The 20220-nt window shown below is 35.0% G+C and overlaps 5 protein-coding genes across 5 annotated transcripts; 2 read left to right on the plus strand and 3 right to left on the minus strand.

Moving 5' to 3' along the window:
- Window positions 1-609: 609 nt before the first annotated feature.
- On the minus strand, window positions 610-1658 carry LOC130800347 (histone H1-like). Its single transcript, XM_057663824.1, has 2 exons — window positions 1460-1658; window positions 610-1304 (listed from the first exon to the last, which is right to left on the minus strand). Exons 1-2 carry the CDS (start codon window positions 1553-1555, stop codon window positions 834-836), a joined length of 567 nt encoding a protein of 188 aa, XP_057519807.1. The 5' UTR covers window positions 1556-1658; the 3' UTR covers window positions 610-833.
- Window positions 1659-3800: 2142 nt separating this feature from the next.
- Window positions 3801-6815, plus strand: LOC130800348 (uncharacterized). Its single transcript, XM_057663825.1, has 3 exons — window positions 3801-3948; window positions 5312-5694; window positions 6490-6815. The coding sequence occupies exons 2-3, from the start codon at window positions 5400-5402 to the stop codon at window positions 6567-6569; spliced, it is 375 nt and encodes a 124-aa protein (XP_057519808.1). The 5' UTR covers window positions 3801-3948; window positions 5312-5399; the 3' UTR covers window positions 6570-6815.
- A 789-nt stretch (window positions 6816-7604) lies between these two features.
- LOC130800346 (eukaryotic peptide chain release factor subunit 1-3-like) lies at window positions 7605-11478 on the minus strand. The gene is made up of 2 exons (XM_057663823.1): window positions 11321-11478; window positions 7605-9270 (listed from the first exon to the last, which is right to left on the minus strand). The coding sequence occupies exon 2, from the start codon at window positions 9240-9242 to the stop codon at window positions 7929-7931; it is 1314 nt and encodes a 437-aa protein (XP_057519806.1). The 5' UTR covers window positions 9243-9270; window positions 11321-11478; the 3' UTR covers window positions 7605-7928.
- A 1010-nt stretch (window positions 11479-12488) lies between these two features.
- Window positions 12489-16495, minus strand: LOC130800349 (eukaryotic peptide chain release factor subunit 1-3). The gene is made up of 2 exons (XM_057663827.1): window positions 16340-16495; window positions 12489-14141 (listed from the first exon to the last, which is right to left on the minus strand). The coding sequence occupies exon 2, from the start codon at window positions 14111-14113 to the stop codon at window positions 12800-12802; it is 1314 nt and encodes a 437-aa protein (XP_057519810.1). The 5' UTR covers window positions 14114-14141; window positions 16340-16495; the 3' UTR covers window positions 12489-12799.
- Window positions 16496-17954: 1459 nt separating this feature from the next.
- LOC130800350 (protein PIN-LIKES 2) lies at window positions 17955-20010 on the plus strand. Its single transcript, XM_057663828.1, has 2 exons — window positions 17955-18205; window positions 18476-20010. Exon 2 carries the CDS (start codon window positions 18509-18511, stop codon window positions 19859-19861), a length of 1353 nt encoding a protein of 450 aa, XP_057519811.1. The 5' UTR covers window positions 17955-18205; window positions 18476-18508; the 3' UTR covers window positions 19862-20010.
- The last annotated feature ends 210 nt before the right edge of the window (window positions 20011-20220 follow it).

The following is a 20220-nucleotide window of genomic DNA, read 5'->3' on the forward strand; positions in this document are numbered from 1 at the left end:
AATGGGACAATTTAGCTGAATAGGAGGTAGTATCAATGGAGTATAAAATCCTCTTACAAATAAAGTATTACAATTGTGTAAGAAATAAAACAAAAGGCTATGTGTTTGGCTTAAGGGTTGTGTTTGATGATATTGATATGTAAATGAGAGCTCTCTATTTATAGGAGAGATCACATTAAATAACATTACATATATTAAAGTCATTAATAAATGATAATGAAACATTGCCAAGTACTTGAAGAGTCAAAAACAGCATCCTAGGAGTATCAGAGACTTCGCTCGACCCAAAACAGAAGTTCGCTAGGTCGAGCGGATTGATCGAACAGGCTACAGAAAGTTTCTCATTGTATTCTGTTTGCTCGCTCGACCCATCATAAGTCGCTCAATCGAGCGAGCTGGTTGAGCAACACTACAAAAAGCTTCTAACTATATTCAATTGAATACACCTACATTAACACACTTATAAAATTACATCCTAAGAATCACACAAGAGTCACACATAAATGCACACATCAATTATACTATTATATTTATAAATGACACTTATTTTAATTCCAAGAATATTATCAAACGAAAAACTAAAAAGCATCAAATGATTGAAAACTCAAATCAGTAAAACTAAAATTTCATTGCATATCGACTTACTAATGATGTCAAAAGTATCCAAATAAAAACATAATTTAAAAATAAAACATCTAAAATAAATCTTGTAATTACTACTAATCAGTTATCATCATTCGTAATCTTCTCGAAATCAAAGCCCTAATAGGGAGCTATAAACAAATTTACAAACCAAAAACCCTAATTTTCAAAAGATTGAATTCCAAATTTCCTTAGTTTTTCTTCTTAGTTTTCTTCATCGGCACAGTCTTCTTCACAGCCGTTGCTTTCTTCATTGGGGACTTGATGCTCTTCGGCTTCTTGGCTTTCACTTGAGCGACCTTTTTAGCTGGAGATTTAGATTTAGTAACCTTCACGGCGACCTTTGGCTTTTTCGGCTTGGCTGCACTTGTAGTAGCAGCCTTCTTCGGCTTCTTAGCTTTCACAGCGGCTTGCTTAGTTTTAGGTTTTGGCTTCTCAACGGCTGCAGGTGACTTTTTTGATGCTCCAGGAGGTAGTTTGAATGAATTCTTCACTTTTACTAGTTTGCCAGATTCCACAAACCTTTTTAATTGGTTGTATAGAATTTTCTTAAAGTTTGGCGGAAGATCTTTAACTTTCTGCTGTTCTTCGATGTGTTTCGCAATTGCATAAGAACTTGATCCTGTTCTCTCCTTCAACGAAACCAAAGCCTCTGTAATCATCTACAAAAACGAGCAGAAATCCATCAGTATCATCGTTGAATCACAAAATACTTTGAAATTTTCAATCGACAAAGGAAAATCACAACAATAACTATCTTTAAAACTCAATCAAATCAAAACACCGTAATATTCAAAATATGATGATGAAAAATTACCTCGATGTAACGAGGATGAGATGGAGATGTTTTAGCGGCGGATTTCTTCGCACCAGTAGCTTTCTTCACAGACTTGGTTGCTTGAGCGACGGCCATATCTTCTACTCCAATGAGAAAATTAGAGATTTCTAGAGAAAGAACAATTTTAGCAAAGTGTACGAAGGAAGAAATGTGATGGATAATACTTGCGAAATTGAAAAGAATTTAAGCGGTATATATTGACTAACAAGAAGTTATCTAATTGGTTGATAAGAGAGCGCGCGGATCGTGATCCTCGTAAAGTTAAAAAATGGTTTCCGTTAGATGATGGATAAATCTACGGTTAATTTTGCTTAAATTTGGAATGACACGGATCATGAGGAATGGGCTGTGCTTTTAGGTTACTCCTAAATTCCTTAATTTGTGTTTTTTATTTTACAAAATTCTTGGATGATACTGTCTCACTGTAAGACATGCTTCGTTTTTGAGTTCAATGGTTTAATAATATAAACGTTCAGCTTATGAATTTCTTGTTTTGATATCGTCTTATCGTGAGATGGTCTCATACAAAACGAACTTATTTTTTTAATATGTGCTCTTTCGTTATCATAGTTTATCTTAGGTGTTTTAGTTCTTAGTATGTTGAACTCTTTGTTAATTTAGATTAGATAACTATATAGGTTGAACTCTTCCTTTTTCATTTAAATTAATGTATTGAATTTTATCATTGTTTGAGTTGCTTAAGTAATCCTTTGTACTACTTAAATTGCTTTAATTTTGTTTTTTTCATTTTAATAAATTTACCTTTTATTAGTCCACCGAGCTTATATAGTCGTATAATTTTATTTTCAACTAAGTTTATGTTGATTTGAGATTCAGACCTTGAGATTTACAGTCTAACCTAGTGGTTGAAAGCTTTCTTTTATCATATATGTAATAAAGGTTCGACTCTAACCGTCTAACCTACATAAATGTTTAATTTCCTTGCCCTCCTTTCCCTTGTACGGATATTCTAATCCCAAACAACGTAACAACAATAAATAAGTAAAATATTGACTTGGGACTAATTAACCTAAGTCTGAACAAAATTACCTCTTAACGCAAATTAAATCGGACCAAATCTTAGTTATAGTATTTGATATGGTTCATAGACTGAACAGGCTAATCCGTTTTTTTTTTAATATGATTTTTGAATCTGTTTTGATTTTTTATGTTCAAACCAAACCACACGGGAAATTTGACTATGACCGAAAACTACATTTAAAAAAATACGTTATTATTTAGGTGTTTCGAGATGTAGTTATTTTTATGATAATATATACTTGAAATATGTTGATTCAATCAACTAATTACAAATTTATATATTTGGTGATTGAATGTGCGAAATATTTACATAAAAACATATCTAATATTAATTTAGAAAAAAAAGTTAAAACCCTATATACCAAACCAGACTCATGGTTTGTTGATTTAAACGGTCTAATCTAATTTGAAAAATTTCCAAAACAAAATTTTGATTTGATCTAATTTTAGTGTCACCTCAGACCAAATCCAAACATATGCATCCAAACTAAAACCATGTTAATTGAGTTTGATGAAACCATGCAACTTGGCTTTTGAGCCAAGTCTAGATTGATGAAACAATTGGGCTCATCATGGTAAGAGCCCTCAAGTTTCTGAAGTCTGATACAACCATGCTGTTGGGCTTTTATGCAAAGGTCTAAGTTGATGAAATATTTAGACACCTGGCTAAATGAGCCACTAGGTGTTAGAATCTGAACCACACTGAAATTTGTCTTCTAACCCAAGTGTAAGCTCATGGATCGGAATACTAGGGCACATCAGGTTAATGAGCTCTCAAGTGTCCTTGTTTAACACAATCATGCAATTTGAGCTACTATTGTAAAAGACCATTTTTTGATAAGACGATCTTAAAACAAGAAGCTCATATGTTAATAATTTATACTCTTATTTGTTGCGTACTTGGGCTATTAATCTCATATGTGAGACGCGTCTCATGCTGAAACCGTCTCATACAAGAATTTGTGATGCAATTTACTATTTAAGTGAAGGCTAAGTTGATGGAATACCTAGGATAATTAAACTCTAATAATCGTTTGATAACTAGTTATAAATAGTAATAATAAAAATAATTTATAGTATAATTTTAACGAGATGTACTATGTCATATTCATGATAACAAAAGTCTCATTCAGAATCAAATCTCATCTCAATTTTAAGCTGTTCGGGTTAACATCTATAGTTATATATGACTTTAAATTTTAAGAATTTAGTTTATTAAAATTGAAACTAAAAGTATTAAAACGAATCTGATTCGTAAAAAACTTCGAACGTCAATGGTCAATGGTCAATGGTCAATGGTCAATGGTCATAAGATCCCTTTACAAGCGGGAAGCTGAGTCCTAACTCTCCAAAGCTCATAATCCTCCTACGGTGGTAACACCTTTTCCCTTCAAAGATCCATACCCGTCCTCCTCTTCCCTATTCAGGTATTTAATTTTTCTCTCTTACTCTTCTTTTTCTTTCGCAATTCTCCATATGTTTTTCTGATTGAATGAACTCCAGACAAAAAATTAAGGTTGTCGGTTACATGATTCAGAAAATCATCAATTTATTATCGGTTTTTTCATATGGGTTTTATAATGAATCTAATGTATTTTTATTACTTGTTGGAGAATTTTGTTTTTGATTGAAAAGTGAATACTAAAAGAGACTGATATTTGGATTGCAATCTAGTTTATTTGTATGGGATTTGAGAATTTTGGCAGAAATTGGGTTTTCTTAGTTTTGATTGGTGAATTGTGTATACTTCATATGATCGGGTCCTTTAAATTTTTTGCATTTCATTTCTCATTCTTGATTTGCCTCTCTTTGGTATATTTAGCAGAAATTATCTATTAGTGGTTTATAGGTCCTGTAAGGCTGTAAGATTAATTTTTTTGGATGTTAGATGGATGGAAAAGAGACTGATTTTCTTTGGGGGTCTTACTCGGACTTAACTTATTAATTTAAAGCATTTACCTTGTTTGATTACCTTTTCTATTTCAAGTTTTTTCATGGGAATTGCCTAGAGACTGTGGCTTATCACTTCTGAGAGTTTTTAAGTTTTGGAGTGAATATATATATATATTTTTTTGTGAGATGAGATTTTGAGGATAACGTGGCAAGATTAGTTGATAGAGGAGGAAAATATTAAAGGTGTGTTTGGATGGAAGGAAAGGAATGGGATGGATTTGGAGGGAGAAAGAATGCCTTGTTTGGATAGCAAAATGGGCAGGAAGGGATTTGGAGGGGAGGAAATTGGAAGGATTTGATGGATATTTTTTGTTAAGGTTTCAATTTCTTCAAAATTGGAAAGATTTAAAGGGAAAATTCCCATCTTTCTTCCTTTCCCTTCCGTTCCCTCCTATACAAACAAGAGCTAATTTCCTTCTCTTCTCTCCCCTTTCTTTCCTTCCATCCCTTTCTTTTCTCTCCAAAATTGTTATCCAAACATAGTGTAAAAGGGCTCCAAGGGGTTCTCTTCTGTTGAGTATATGCAAAATAAGGATTAGGGTAATTATGTTCTTCATTTCCTTTTCTATTCCCCTGTTTTAGGGGAAGGTAGGTCTGTTGTAGGTCAATGAGTATTTTGGTGGGGTATTGTAGGTGGGAATTTGGTTTTAATGTAGTAAATAGAATTAGATTGTAAGTTTTAGTGGGGTTATGCCCAAAGATAATAATGGGACAAACTCGGTGAAACGGACTAAAATAGTATATGGGGCAAAATCAGGGGGACAAAGGGATCGACTTGCAATTTAATTTGGCTTGAGGAATTCACTAATTGCACCTTGTATTCTTTTGACTCATTAGGAAATTCCCATTCAAGTGGAGTTGGTAAGCATTTTGAAGTTTAGCTGCAATCCTATTTTACAAACTTTACCAATCTGGTATTGCTTTGATGGCGTCGAGGCGCAATGTGAATTATTCTCGCCTTGCCACTGATGAGGATGATGGAGATTACAACTACAGCGATGGTAACTTTGTAAAGGGAAGACAATATGATCCTCGGTTTGATTACACACCGAAATCTCTAGATAAAGTTCCATGGAAATCAATACTTCTTGCATTATTCCTTCTCATCCTTGGTTCACTCCTTCTCTTTTTGTCTTTTTTCATTCTCTCTGGTCATATGGGAGGTGAGCGGTCTCAGGCATACGGTCTCCTTGCTCTCGGAATTCTTACCTTCCTTCCAGGTATCAAGAGTTTTTCTTTTCTGTTGTACCTCTATATCTATGTTTACTTTTATTTCTTCAGTTTTTTCTCCCTTGTTATATGGGATCAGTGTTAAGTTTTAATAGTTGACAGTTCATAAGGTTCACAAATGTTCATAATCTGAATTACAAAAAGTGACTAGGGTTTTGAGACAGATCCGGATCGTAGAATCGTATGATTCTACGATTCAAATTGCACCCACCGAGTTGAATCGAGGTCAAAATCGTTCCTCGGTAAAATCAGCTGTAAAATCGTTAGAATCGGTCAAAATAAACTTTCGGGTAATGCTCTTTTCTGTCATTGTACACAAAAAATTTATATTTACGAGTTTTCAGCTATCACCTAAATTTTACTATACACTTCTAGATAAACATCTAATATAAACACATGACTAAGTCAGTTATGAAAACCAGTTGGTCAACAGGCAGCAACTATTAAGCATTTGTCGAACACCCCATAGTCTTAAATTTGACGCATAATCGACACATTAGAAAGTAGCTGATGATAATGATACCCTAGTTTGAATGTTTCAAAATGATGGATGGTGCTCATTCCTCTACCTGTTAAGTATCCGTAGCTTCATCTTCCTTGGCCTAGCTTTGCAAAAAGTCTTCTGTGATTGCTTGCTTGTGGCATGCAACTGTGGTCTATAATAATCCTTGGAAGGTAATTAGCTAGAAAATAAGTGTGGAAGTTGGTATAACATTCTGGTATCTGTTCTTCATGTTCATATTGCTTTTAATGAGTTAATATCCGGTGTTCATTTGTTGATGCAGGGTTTTACGAGACTCGGATTGCATATTATTCATGGAGAGGTGCTACAGGATATCGGTTTGCAGCCATTCCCGATTATTGAGATTTATCCTTGGAAGATTTGCATCTATATCCATTTGGTTTTGTCTAATTCTGTTTGTTGATGCTATTATAGTGCTTGCTGTGTAAAGTTCATTTAGGATTTTTGTACCAACACTAACATCCAGTTGCTGATTTATGCTTTGACGATCATTTTATTTGGTGTATTTAAAATGAACACTCCTTTTAACGGATTCATCTCTAAAGTTTATGTAATTTGAGTTGTGTCTAATAAGGGCACTGACAAGAACTCCTTATCCGACTCACAAACGTGTGTGAAAGTGTAGCAATATGAGTAGAACCGAGAGGCTTAATGTGTTTCCTATCGCGGGATGTAGGTGCTTTGTAATAATGAAGATGGAGCTGTCCGCTGTGTGCTTTCTAATAGTTATTGTTGATTAGAAATAGCAAACTCATAAGGTACTTATTCTCTGTCTCTTGTGTTTGCATCATAGGATTCAAAAAGTTTTCACATGTTGGAATCTTATGTGCAAATTTAGAGGGATAGATGGGTATTTTTCAAGTAGTGAAAATGTTGATCTATATTAAATAAGATTAAATTCAAAGAGAAAAATAGAAAAAAAAATCCTACTAATATGGCCTTTACATGAAAGAGTATTTGCAGGTGTGGCAAAATAGCTTATTAAACAATTATTTATTTTGATAGAAATAAATATTAGATATTTAAAGAGTTGGGTAACTCATCCAACGAGCTTGAACGGGAGCAAACAATTAAACGAAGACTCCTTTGTGCGGATCGCAGAAGACAACGCCTTGTCCCTAGAGAAGACTGGGCCATAACTTAGAATACAAGAGTCCGTAATAGGTTCAAATCGGCTAGACTTTTGATAAATGTTTCAAGTCTTGATGACTTTTCGTCAAGAGTCGTTTTGATCATCCAAACAAGGTCACTAAAATGGGTTTTGAAAATGATTCGAGCAAAGGAGCAGGGGGCAGCACTCTCGTCTTAAAGGTGCCACTCTTGGGTGGCCTAGTCCATTTAGTTTGGATTACCGATTTAGTTTGGAAAGTCGACACCTTAAAGAAGATATCTTTACACTATCAATTCATGAAAACTCTGCAATCTACACTACGCCAACAATATGTTCTGTAACAGCTTAATCAAAACAACCACTTCAGGTATGGTCAAAACTCAAGAAAGGTATTACACACAATAGGTATGAAATAGCTTGAAGTCGAATAATTAAACCTAAAAGAACTCGGTAAAAGTGGACCGATTTGGGCAGCAATTTGACGATGTTCAAGTCTGAATCGTCTGCAAGACGTTGGGCAACAATAGGTATGAAATAGCTTGAAGTCGCATCACGTCGAGTTGTTGGGCATGGGAAAACTGATGATTGATCTAGTCAGAATAATCATAATTTTCCCCGTCATCAGAAAGCTCATCAAAGGATCTTATATCAAGTTGATAACGAAGAATTCCTCCGATGCCACCGAATCCCCTGCAAAACTGTGATCCTTCTTGCGATTTATTTGTGACAAATTCAAGGGAACAACCAAAATTTTTGTACCCATTAGCAAACCATTCCAACAATGACATTTTTTCCTGCACCTCCAGTTCAGCAGCGGTGTCTGCATCTCGGAATTGGCTCTGGTCAGTCTCTTGCTCTTTGTTCAAATGTTTTATCAGAATTTCACCCGTTGACCCGTTTTTCAGCACGTATCTGTTGATATCGAGATTCTCCCAGACAATAAGTATCTCGACGGCCCCCATTTCCAAAGCTTTGAGCGTGTCCTCAACACCAAAGACATACTTACCAGTGTCCTGACTAATCTCCTCGAAATACTTTCCTATCAACTTCTTCTCCTGAATAAACTTCACGTTGGCAAGAATTTCAGCAGACAGCTCTATTGCTTGGTTAAAACCATTCTCACCACCATATGAAACATCCACAACATTCAGTATCTTCGCCTGAAGACGAGGATCAAACATGTCGGACTGACTGAGCTCGGTTTTGAAGTCGGCTGATCCAGCAAGTATAAGCCCTGAAACATTAGGCTGACTTGTAGCTGGATTAATGAAAAACTGAGTGGCAAGTTCTGCAGTCTTCCTCACATAATTATGCCTCTTCTCCATACGAAGACGAGCAAAACGTAGAGCAGATTGCCCTCCTCTACCGTGTTTCTTTGGAAGATCGACTGTAAATTTATGAAGCACCTCCCTGGTGTTCCCACTCAGAGTCCCAAACAAGGTCCCATTACCATCCATGACAATGAAGCCAAACTTGTCATCAGATTCCAGAAGTTCATTTAGTGCCTCGGTATGAAACTTGTTGTCACACAAATAGAGAGAAGCATTTATTGGTCTGAATGGCTCAAAATCAATAGTTACTTTCTTTTCCTTGCCATCCTCGGTCACAATTGTTCCAGTGTAAAGAACCAATCCATTAGGAGGTACCTTATTATACAGCTTCAAGCGCTGTTGGGCAGATGTAATAGCTGCCAGCACAGATTGACGGTTCACCCTACTCTTGATGTTCGAAGCTGTACCGTATTCATCTCCCAACATCTTAGTAACCCTAGCTACTTGATCTTTTGGAGGCATGATGAGAGAGATCATGCTTGTTCCATTTCCCCTGGCAGCTTCCAAGGCTTTAATTAACTTCTTGATTTTCCATATTTCAATGTTCTTGTCAGTCTCTTGGCCGTCTGACATCTAAAACTGCTGATCAGAGCGAAATTGGCTGCAAAAAAAATTTCAGCAATAAGTATCGTGAAAAAATATGGCATTGCCTCACTCCAGTCCAGTGTAGAAATCAACAATGAAAAGCCTTAATCCCAAAAGATTGACTCATTAGCTTTTACTGGCTCCTTAATTGTATTCAACAATTAACACAAAATAAGCCGGAAACATGAAAAAACTGAGAAATTTTTTGCACTCGTTCATTTAAGCAACCGAGAGAACCTTCATAAGAGTGGTTTGCGCACTTCTCATATATCTGTATTAAACAAAACGCGAATTTGAATTGGGAGCAAGAGACTTGCAGTCCTCTGGCAAGGCCAGTAGGCCAGGCCGCCATATTAATTATACATACATCCACCCCTCAATAAGCATTTTTTTTTGTTGAAATGAAAAAATTTATTACAGCCAGAAAACAAAGGCTGAACCCCTCAACAAGGATGATTGAACTCATTATCTTTTTTTTAACTTTCCATATGATACACCTTTCGATCAATCTCTCCCTGAGTAAAAGAATCCGAGCAACAACTATTCAAACAATCGATAGGACAGGTGAATAAATAAGTTAGGAACTTACTTTTAATATTATAATTATACCGTAAGCAAGAAGGCTACAACAAAAGATCCGTTCATCCCACAGAAAGATTGAATAATACAGAAATTAAAATCTCATATCAATACATGCCTTCATAATATTCCTCTAAGATGATAAGCTTTTAGCATGTGATGTTTAATGTAATGTTGGCCAAACAAAAACCTGCCCCACCTCCACCCTCGATATTGGAAACTAAACCTCATTTATAGAACTTCAAGCATGATAAAAATCAAAGGATATAGTTTATACTTTATTTTCATTTAACAATATTACTCATTACCCCTTAACAAAGCACTAACTTTCCTTATCTGCCATCAACAGCTAGAATTCCCATGGAACATGTACCATTCATAGTGCAGAAACAACACTGCATTGTGGTGAATCATCCTAGCAGTAAATGTTTTCAAATCAACCGCACCTATATTACCCTTAATAGTTTGGGGTATGACAAGTTTATCAACCCATTAAACCACGTTTTTCCACTACAATGCCACAACTCTTCCCCTTTATTACCTTTATCATCTCCTCAAAGAAAATCTATATCTGAAATCAGTATTTGAAATCAAAGCTAAATCTTTCATCAACTTCCCAATTTTGGTGTTTCCTAATTCACAAGTTTTAAAACTGAATACCCTTTCATTACCAGAAGTCCTCAACATACATAGAAAGAATACTCTACAAATGAATCAAAGCTAATGAATATCCTCCAAGTTCATGCAATTCAATGTTCACAAATCCCAATTCGGCCACATGTTTTACTCATTTGCTCACTCACAGTGGGTGTTATCTAATTTACTATTCTCCTACAAATGTAAATCAAAGCAAGCCAAAATAGAGCAAGTTGTAAATTCATACACAAAGAATTAAGTAACATAGCTCGTAGTAAAGGAGCGATAAAGCAACGCATCAATTTTCTAATCCGCTCTCACCAAACAAAACCAAATCATAATGGAAGAAATATTCTGTAACTTCACAATTTTTCCTAGAGATTTAAGTGGACTGCTTTTCAAAATGACCAAATCATATAATACACAATTCACCAATCAAAAATACAAAGGGGATTTTTTATTTCAAAATTCAAAATGGCCCAAATCACATAATAAACAATTCATCATCAATACTAAAAAGGGGACTTTATACTCAAAAATCTCAAATCATATGATACACAATTCACCCATCAAAACTAAGAAATACCCAATAAAACAATTCCAACCAGAATTCTCAAATACCATACATCAAAACTAAACTGCAATCCAAATACCAGTTTTTTTTAACAACAGAAACAAAAATCTCCAAAAATTAATCAAAAGATCGTAGATTTATGAATCAACCCAGGTGATAAAACCAATAATCTTCTCAACCATGTAACAGACAACCTTAATTTATTTCTAAAGTTCATCAAAATTAAAAAGTACACTCCATATTGAATTGTAAAAAGATAGAGTAAGAGAAAAAATACCTGAAATTGCGGAGGGGTGTGGATCTGGGAAAGGATAAGGGATTGCCGCCGTCGGACTCGGAGGGGAAGTAAGCTTTACAGAGCAAGGACGCGGCTGCCTGCTAGTAAAAGGATCTTAGGGTTTCTCAATATCGCAAATTTATGACCTATGCATAAGATAATTTGGTTTTATATATCCTACTTATTTTGGACCCTATGGAGCAGTTTTCCTCCGTTTGTCAAAGTGGGATGTAACCAAAGTTTTGACATTTGACTGTTTTTGACGTGGTAAATGATTTTTTTTTATTTGTATTGTGATTCTGAGCTTTTAATTTTTTACGTGGTAGAAAAATTATTAAAAAAGGTTGTTATGATGAATAATAATAATAACGTAAATTTAACAAAAATATTAACATTTTGCCTACCAAGTGAAAAATTTAGAATTTTAGAATCATCACGCAGATAATAAAATGTTTATCCACCACGTGAAAAGGCTAAAAACTCGGGATCATCATATGAAACTTTCCAAAATTGTTTCTTTGGCAATTAATTTACTACATATATGAATAAAATGTTATTTTACTAAAAGTGAGAAAAATATAAGAATGAGATGAAAATATAAGTTGGATGTCGATAGAGAATTTATAACAAAAGTGAGTAAAAGTGTATATATAAGATGAAAAGTGAGTAAAAATCGGTTACAATCAGTGTAATTTAGTTTTAATCAGTACAATCTAATTATAATTTATAATTAAAAATCAATTATAATCATTAAAAATTAATGGCAATAAAAATCAATTTCAATCGTCAGATAAACTAAACAAAATCAAAATTATTGCAGTTCAAACTATTATGGCAAATGATTGGTCATGTTGCTCACATGTTAGTTCTTAGCTTTAATGTCGATATAGAATTCGGATGTGTCGTCCAAAACATGTGGTCTTCCCTATGCACAATCCATAGCAAATTTGCTATTGAGGCTTAAAAATAGCAAACTTTAAAAGGCAATCATTATTATTATCATATCCGATGTATCTCGCTCGTAAACAACTATGATCAGAATTTTAGAGAAAAAAAGATAACAACTCATATCCATTATAAAAATGGACTCAAGGAGTCCCTCAACAACTCGAGAAAGATCTACGGATAAAACCTCTGAAAAAATTTCAGTACGTAATAACGAATAAAAGAATGAGCAAACTTAAAAGGCACTTATTTTTATACTATCTGTGTCAACAGCTTAATCAAAACAACCACTTAAGGTATGGTCAAACCTCAAGACACAATGGTGCATCCTCTGATAACAGAAATTCTCAAAGGAAGGTATTACACACAACAAATAGGTATGAAATAGCTTGAAGTCGAATAATTAAACCAAAAAGAATTCCATAAACGTCCTCAGAAAACCAGTTTGGGCAGCAACTTGATGATGATCATCTCAGGGACTGTTCAAATCTGCGTGATATCAAGTTGTTGAGCATGTGAAAACTGATGATTGATCTAGTCTGAATTGTCATAATTTTCTCCATCATCAGAAAGCTCGTCGAAGGATCTTATATCAAGTTGATAACGAAGAATTCCTCCAATGCCACCGAATCCCCTGCAAAACTGTGATCCTTCTTGCGATTTGTTAGTGACAAATTCAAGAGAGCAACCAAAATTCTTGTACCCATTAGCAAACCATTCCAACAATGACATCTTTTCCTGCACCTCCAATTCAGCGGCAGTGTCTGCGTCGCGGAAATGGCTCTGGTCGGTTTCTTGCTCCTTGTTCAAATGTTTTATAACGATTTCCCCAGTTGATCCGTTTTTCAGCATATACCTGTTGATATCGAGATTCTCCCAGACAATAAGTATCTCGACAGCCCCCATTTCCAAAGCCTTGAGCGTGTCCTCAACACCAAAGACGTACTTACCAGTGTCCTGACTAATCTCCTCGAAATACTTTCCTATCAACTTCTTCTCCTGAATAAACTTCACGTTGGCAAGAATTTCAGCAGACAGCTCTATTGCTTGGTTAAAACCATTCTCACCACCATATGAAACATCCACAACATTCAGTATCTTCGCCTGAAGACGAGGATCAAACATGTCGGACTGACTGAGCTCGGTTTTGAAGTCGGCTGATCCAGCAAGTATAAGCCCTGAAACATTAGGCTGACTTGTAGCTGGATTAATGAAAAACTGAGTGGCAAGTTCTGCAGTCTTCCTCACATAATTATGCCTCTTCTCCATACGAAGACGAGCAAAACGTAGAGCAGATTGCCCTCCTCTACCGTGTTTCTTTGGAAGATCGACTGTAAATTTATGAAGCACCTCCCTGGTGTTCCCACTCAGAGTCCCAAACAAGGTCCCATTACCATCCATGACAATGAAGCCAAACTTGTCATCAGATTCCAGAAGTTCATTTAGTGCCTCGGTATGGAACTTGTTGTCACACAAATAGAGAGAAGCATTTATTGGTCTGAATGGCTCAAAATCAATAGTTACTTTCTTTTCCTTGCCATCCTCGGTCACAATTGTTCCAGTGTAAAGAACCAATCCATTAGGAGGTACCTTATTATACAGCTTCAAGCGCTGTTGGGCAGATGTAATAGCTGCCAGCACAGATTGACGGTTCACCCTACTCTTGATGTTCGAAGCTGTACCGTATTCATCTCCCAACATCTTAGTAACCCTAGCTACTTGATCTTTTGGAGGCATGATGAGAGAGATCATGCTTGTTCCATTTCCCCTGGCAGCTTCCAAGGCTTTAATTAACTTCTTGATTTTCCATATTTCAATGTTCTTGTCAGTCTCTTGGCCGTCTGACATCTGGAACTAGAGATGAGAGTAAATTTGGCTGCAAAAAAACATTTCAGCAATAAGTAATGCGGTTGCTTCACTCCAACACAGAGCAGGAATAAACCATAGAAAAACAGGAACAGGAGAAAAAACGTTTGACTGATTATTAACATTTGATGGCTTATCAAAATATTAGTTGGCAGTTAACATGAAATAAGTTGTACACATAGAAAAAGTGAGATGGTATTGCATAATCATCACATTTGCGCAACCGAGAGAACCTTCATAAAATCAGTCTGCACAATCCTCGGCTTTACCAGTTGGCCATGCCACCATAACAATATGGCATATACTTCCACCCCTCAACAAGGATGATTTACCTAATTTTTCTTTTTATGTAACTTTCCAAAGTTATGTGTCTTTCAATCAGTTCCTTCCTGATTTCTATTAAAATAATATTGCTCGTTGTTGTATTGTCTTTAAATAATTGCGTAGACTTAAAATAAAAACCAAAAAACTAAGAATCATTAAGTGGATAAACAACTTCTGACTTGATTAAGAAGTAGCAAACTATTTCTAAAGGTTGATTTTTGCAACAGGTGACAATATACTAATCTCCATAGACTCTTGAAAAAGATCATCATTATGACCAAGAGAATCCGAGCGACAACATTTCAAACAAATCTATAGAGGCACAGGTGAATCAATATGTTGAGAATTAACTCTAACATTATACTGTAAACAAGAATGCTACAACAAAAGCATCGCCTATTACATAGAATAATAGAATGATATAGAAAAGAAACTCTCATATCGACATATGTCTGCATAATACTCCTCTACGATGATAAGCTTTTACGATGTTGTGTTCATAATGTAATTTTGGCCGAACAGAAACTAGCCTCCGCCGTACCCCCAATATTGGAAACTAACCCTCATTTATACAACTTCAAGCATAAGCATAATAAATTGAAGGTGATAGTTTATTCTCATTAACAAGATTTCCCTCGACAAAACATTACCTTTCCCAATCTGCCACCAACATCTTGAAAATCCCATGGATCAATACCACTCACAGTGCCAAAAACAAAAATGCATCATATTGAATCGGCCTAGTCATAAATATTTTCAAATCAGTGTAAAGGTGTAAAAAGGTATATCTCATGATTTGGCCAATGTTTTGCAATAAGATAACTGCATCAACCCATTATCCCATTGCAAATCACTGCAATCACGACCGAACCAACAATTTTCCTGAAATCTTTGTCTGGGGAATCAGTATTTTGGATCAAAGCAAAGCCTTTGATCAGCTCACCAGATTTGGTGTTACCTAATTCACAGGTTCTACAACTGAATGGTGAATACCCTTCCATCACCTTAAGCCCTCAACATAAATGGAAAGAGTCCTCTACAAATAAATCAAACCTAATAAATAACCTTGAAGTTAATGCAGCTCAATGCTACCAATTACTAGTAAATCTTCCTTGCCCACAAGTGCTAATTGTTAGCTCACTCAAAGGCGGTGTTACCTAAATCACAAATCCCCTAAAAAAATGTAAATCAAAGCAAACCAAATTCTTGCAAATTGTAAATTCATACACAAGAAATTAAGTCACAGTGCTGGTCGTCATGGACGCGAAAAGCAACTCATCAATTCTCTAAAATCTAAATCCTCTCTCATCACCAAAAAGGCAAAATATTCTATAACTTCATTGATTGTTCCCAGAGATTAAAGGGACTGTTTTTTTTTTCAAAATGACCCAAATCATATAATAGACAATTCATAAATCCTAATTCCTAACTAAGAGATACCCAATAAAATACTCCTGCCAGAATTCTCAAATCCCATACATAAAGGCTCAACAATTAACAGCAATCTAAATACCAGTTTCTTTTAGACTTTTTCAACCAGAAACAAATTTCTCTTACACCTAATAAAAGATCAAATAATATAATACACAATTCACCAATCAAAACGAAAAAATACCCAATATAACACTACAACTAGAATCCTCAAATCCCATAAATCTAAACTGCAATCCAATTACCAGTTTCATTTAGTATTCACTTTTCAATTAGAAACGAGATTACGAAATTACCGAAAGGACATTAGATTTATAAATAAACCCATATGAAGTTAACAAAATTGATAACAATCTTCTCAATCATGTAACAGATGACCTTAATTTTATTTCTGGAATTCATAAAATTATATACAACATACAGGAAACTGTAAAAAAAATTAAGGAAAAATACCTAAATGAGAAAGGGGTGTGGATCTGGGAAAGGAAAGAGGTGTTGTCGCCAACTGAGGGTTATGAGCTTCAGAGAGCGAGGACACGGCTGTCTGCTTGTAAGAGGATTTTAGGGTTTCTCTATATCGCAATTTTATGACCATAGCATACCATGTCTTGGTTTTGTACTTGTTTGTCCTACTTATTTGGTACTTGTTGAGATATAGTGTGAAAGGTAATTAATGAATATAGTGTGAAAGGTAATTAATGAATTTACCCTAATGTGAATGCATTTAATGTAATTGTGGATGAAATTGCCTATAAATATGGAAGTTCACCATTGTAAAAACTACACCAATGAGTAAAAATATTTCTATCTTCTAACTTTTACTCATTCTACTTCCTCTTTATCTCTCTAAGTTTTAACAGTACTCTATTTTTTCCAATGGGCAATTTTTGTATATTGGCTTTGTTTGATGTTAGTTTTTTCTCATTACTTACACCCTTAAAAACAATTACCCTAATAGATTGCACCACTAACAATTGACAAAAGTATTAAGAAAATGGTAAGAACCACTATATTGAGAGGGTAAGATTAGAAGTGAGACAAGACGTGTGCATAAAATTATAGAAAGTGGTTAAATAAAATAGAAATGTTGCAAAGTTAAAGCCAATAAGAAAAATACATTTACATGAACCTTGACAATCTGTAACAGATCTACCTCAACTTGAATAAACCTACATTATTGAGCCATAAGGAAGTTCCCTGATAAGAATAAATCAAGCACTGTCAAATCAACTATGTGTAATTGTACCTTAAGTATAAATCTAAGAGTTTACATAAAGATTCATTTGTTATAAGTCATTTTCAACTTCAATTTCAGAAGCGTAGAGAACTTGGTAGTATAATTGGTCTATTGTACGTTAATAAAACCCAATATTTTCTCTATATCCTTAAAATAGCATGATTTGACTCTAAAATCTCTCATATAATTAAGTCAAATAATGCAATTTTAATAGGATAAAGAGAGTATATGTTTTAATTTCTTAATGATAATGTCCTTTTCCTTGGTCTTTTAAGGATAATGATGTACGCTTCACTTGTTGGGTAGGATAAACATTGAAAATCAAAATTACAAGGTAATAAACAACGCGGCAACATCATACTTCTTTCATAGCTTTATCATTGGATTAGAGCTTTAATTTATTATTTTTTTTTAAATTAACAATTAACTTATATTTATTTTTTTTTCAAAATAGATAAAAATTTACAGCTATAAAAGAACAATCGGTAGAGATGGGCATAAGCTAGCCAACACGGGCACCAGTCGATATTGACTTCGCACGGCACAACCCCCTTGAGGCAAAACATAACACGAGATACATAGATGTGGGTCATAAATGTGATGCGAACAAATCGATGCCTGAGGCAAATAGTGTCTAAGCAGGCCAAATTAAACCGAATCGTATCATATTGTAGTTAATATTACGAACCGATCTATCATCCCGTCGTGTGTACCTCGTGCACGAGTCATGCCAAATTCAAAAAAAAAACTCCATTCAAACTTAAAAAAATTAATACTCCCTCTTAGAAAAAATGTACTACCTAACATCAAATTTTGATGTGAAAGTAGGGAATATTTGTTACACTTGTTAATTTCTCCAAATAGAATACTGTTGTAATGAATATTGCAAACTCAATTATTTAGTTTTGACTTCATTTTCTTCGGTGTTTCTCGTTGTAATCGTTGCTTGAATTATCTGTCGGATCTTCTCTCACACAAATTTCTCTAGCAAGAATCTTCTCACAAATTCTTCATTTCCTCAATTCTCAATAACTTTTGATACTAATTATCATCTTTCTTGTGGTTTCGTAGCTGATCTGTTTGTAAGCATCTTTCATTCTCTTGCAATTCCTGTCATTTTCAATTTTTTTACCCATTAATTAGTTAATTATTGAATCAAAATACCCATTAATTATTGCTTTTTTTTTTCTTTTTCTTTTCTGGGTTTTTATAGTACATTGATAAATCTGTTAATTATGTATCTTTTATGATACTTAAGTTTTTAATCTTTACAAATTACAATGAATCTGCTTTATAATCATTTGGGAATTTGATTAATTTATGTATATAATTTTTTTTTTAAATTTCTGCAGATGCATAGTTTTTGACCTGCCTAAGAAGAAAAAATGGCTGAGATTGGTAGATTGTTGTATGAAACCCAATTGAAATCTCAACGTGATGGTGTATTGAGTGCAATAATCCCATTGTTGAAGTTATTAAGCTTGACTATGATAGGGTTATTGCTTTCCCGTTTTCAAATGATCCCAAGAGCTACATTTAAGCTACTTAGCAAGCTTGTATTTGCTTTGTTCTTGCCTTGCTTGATTTTTACTGATTTGGGTCAATCTATGACCCTTCAAAATTTCATTCAATGGTGGTTTATTCCTGTTAATGTTGTAGTTAGTACCCTAATTGGGTGTATGTTAGGGTATTTGGTTGTACTTATATGCCGCCCGCCTCCTGAATTTAACAGATTCACCATTATAATGACTGGGTTTGGAAATACAGGAAACCTTCCTCTTGCAATTGTGAGTTCAGTATGTCATAGTTCTGATAATCCTTTCGGGTCTGATTGTCATCGAAAAGGAGTTGCTTATGTTTCATTTGCACAATGGGTTGCTGTAATTCTTGTTTATACTCTTGTTTATCATATGATGGAGCCTCCTTTGGAGTATTATGAGATTGTTCAGGAAGGTAATGAGATTCAGGAAGAGCGTAGTTTAAACGATGATGTTAGTGCACCACTTCTAGTGGAAGCCGAGTGGCCTGGAGTCGAGGATAAAGCAACCGAGCTTTGTAAAACCCCGTTCATAGCTAGGGTTTTTAATAGTTTGTCTAGTCTTTCTAGTTTGCCTGATATTGAGGCTAGAGAGGGACCAATTACTCGAGACGATACACCAATGTCAGTTCGATGTTTTGCTGCTCCTAGAGTCGTTAGAAAGATTAGAGTTGTCGCTGAGCAGACCCCGATTCAGCACATACTCCAACCACCCACCATTGCTTCATTACTAGCTATAATTGTCGGTATAGTACCTCATCTTAAAGACTTTATATTTGGAATCGATGGCCCTGTGTCTTTCATTACCGACAGTCTTGAAATCTTAGCGGGTGCTACTATCCCGGCTGTAATGCTTATTCTTGGCGGTATGCTTTCCGAAGGACCAAGTGACTCTACACTTGGACTTCGAACGACAATTGGTATCATAGTGGCACGACTCTTGGTTCTTCCTTTGTTTGGAATTTGCATACTCACATTGGCTAATAATCTAAGCTTAATCATTTCTGGTGATCCGATGTTTCTGTTCGTGCTTTTCTTGCAATATAGCACTCCAAGTGCAATCTTACTAGGAGCAATTGCTAGCTTGAGGGGCTACGGTGTTAGAGAGGCTTCCGCACTTCTGTTTTGGCAGCATATTTTGGCCCTCGGATCGCTTTCTCTGTACATTGTGATTTACTTTAAACTACTGTCATACATATAGGATTACATTTTCGGGGCCTTTACAAGCCTCAATGATTGAACTCAGAAATGCTAGCATGTTTCAATATTCTCTGATTCGGAACTGCAGGAGAAGAATGTAATTCTGTTGATCAGAGCACATGAATGTTAATCGCTGTAAAGATTTCTTTACCCATGTTTCATTCTCTTTACTTGTTTTTTCCTTTATAGTTATTCTGAATAAAACAATGTTTTGTGGTTGATAGCTTTGGAAATAATCTTCGCATTTCTACTTGTTGGTTTAGTTTGTCAACATCAAACAATTTTTTATCCACCTCTAGTTATACTAATGTCTAGGGTAGGCCCTGAGTTTCAAGAGGCCTAGGGCAAGATAACAATTGT

The sequence above is a fragment of the Amaranthus tricolor genome, chromosome 14 (genome assembly GCF_026212465.1).
Source record: "Amaranthus tricolor cultivar Red isolate AtriRed21 chromosome 14, ASM2621246v1, whole genome shotgun sequence".
In the NCBI taxonomy this organism is placed as follows: Eukaryota; Viridiplantae; Streptophyta; class Magnoliopsida; order Caryophyllales; family Amaranthaceae; genus Amaranthus; species Amaranthus tricolor.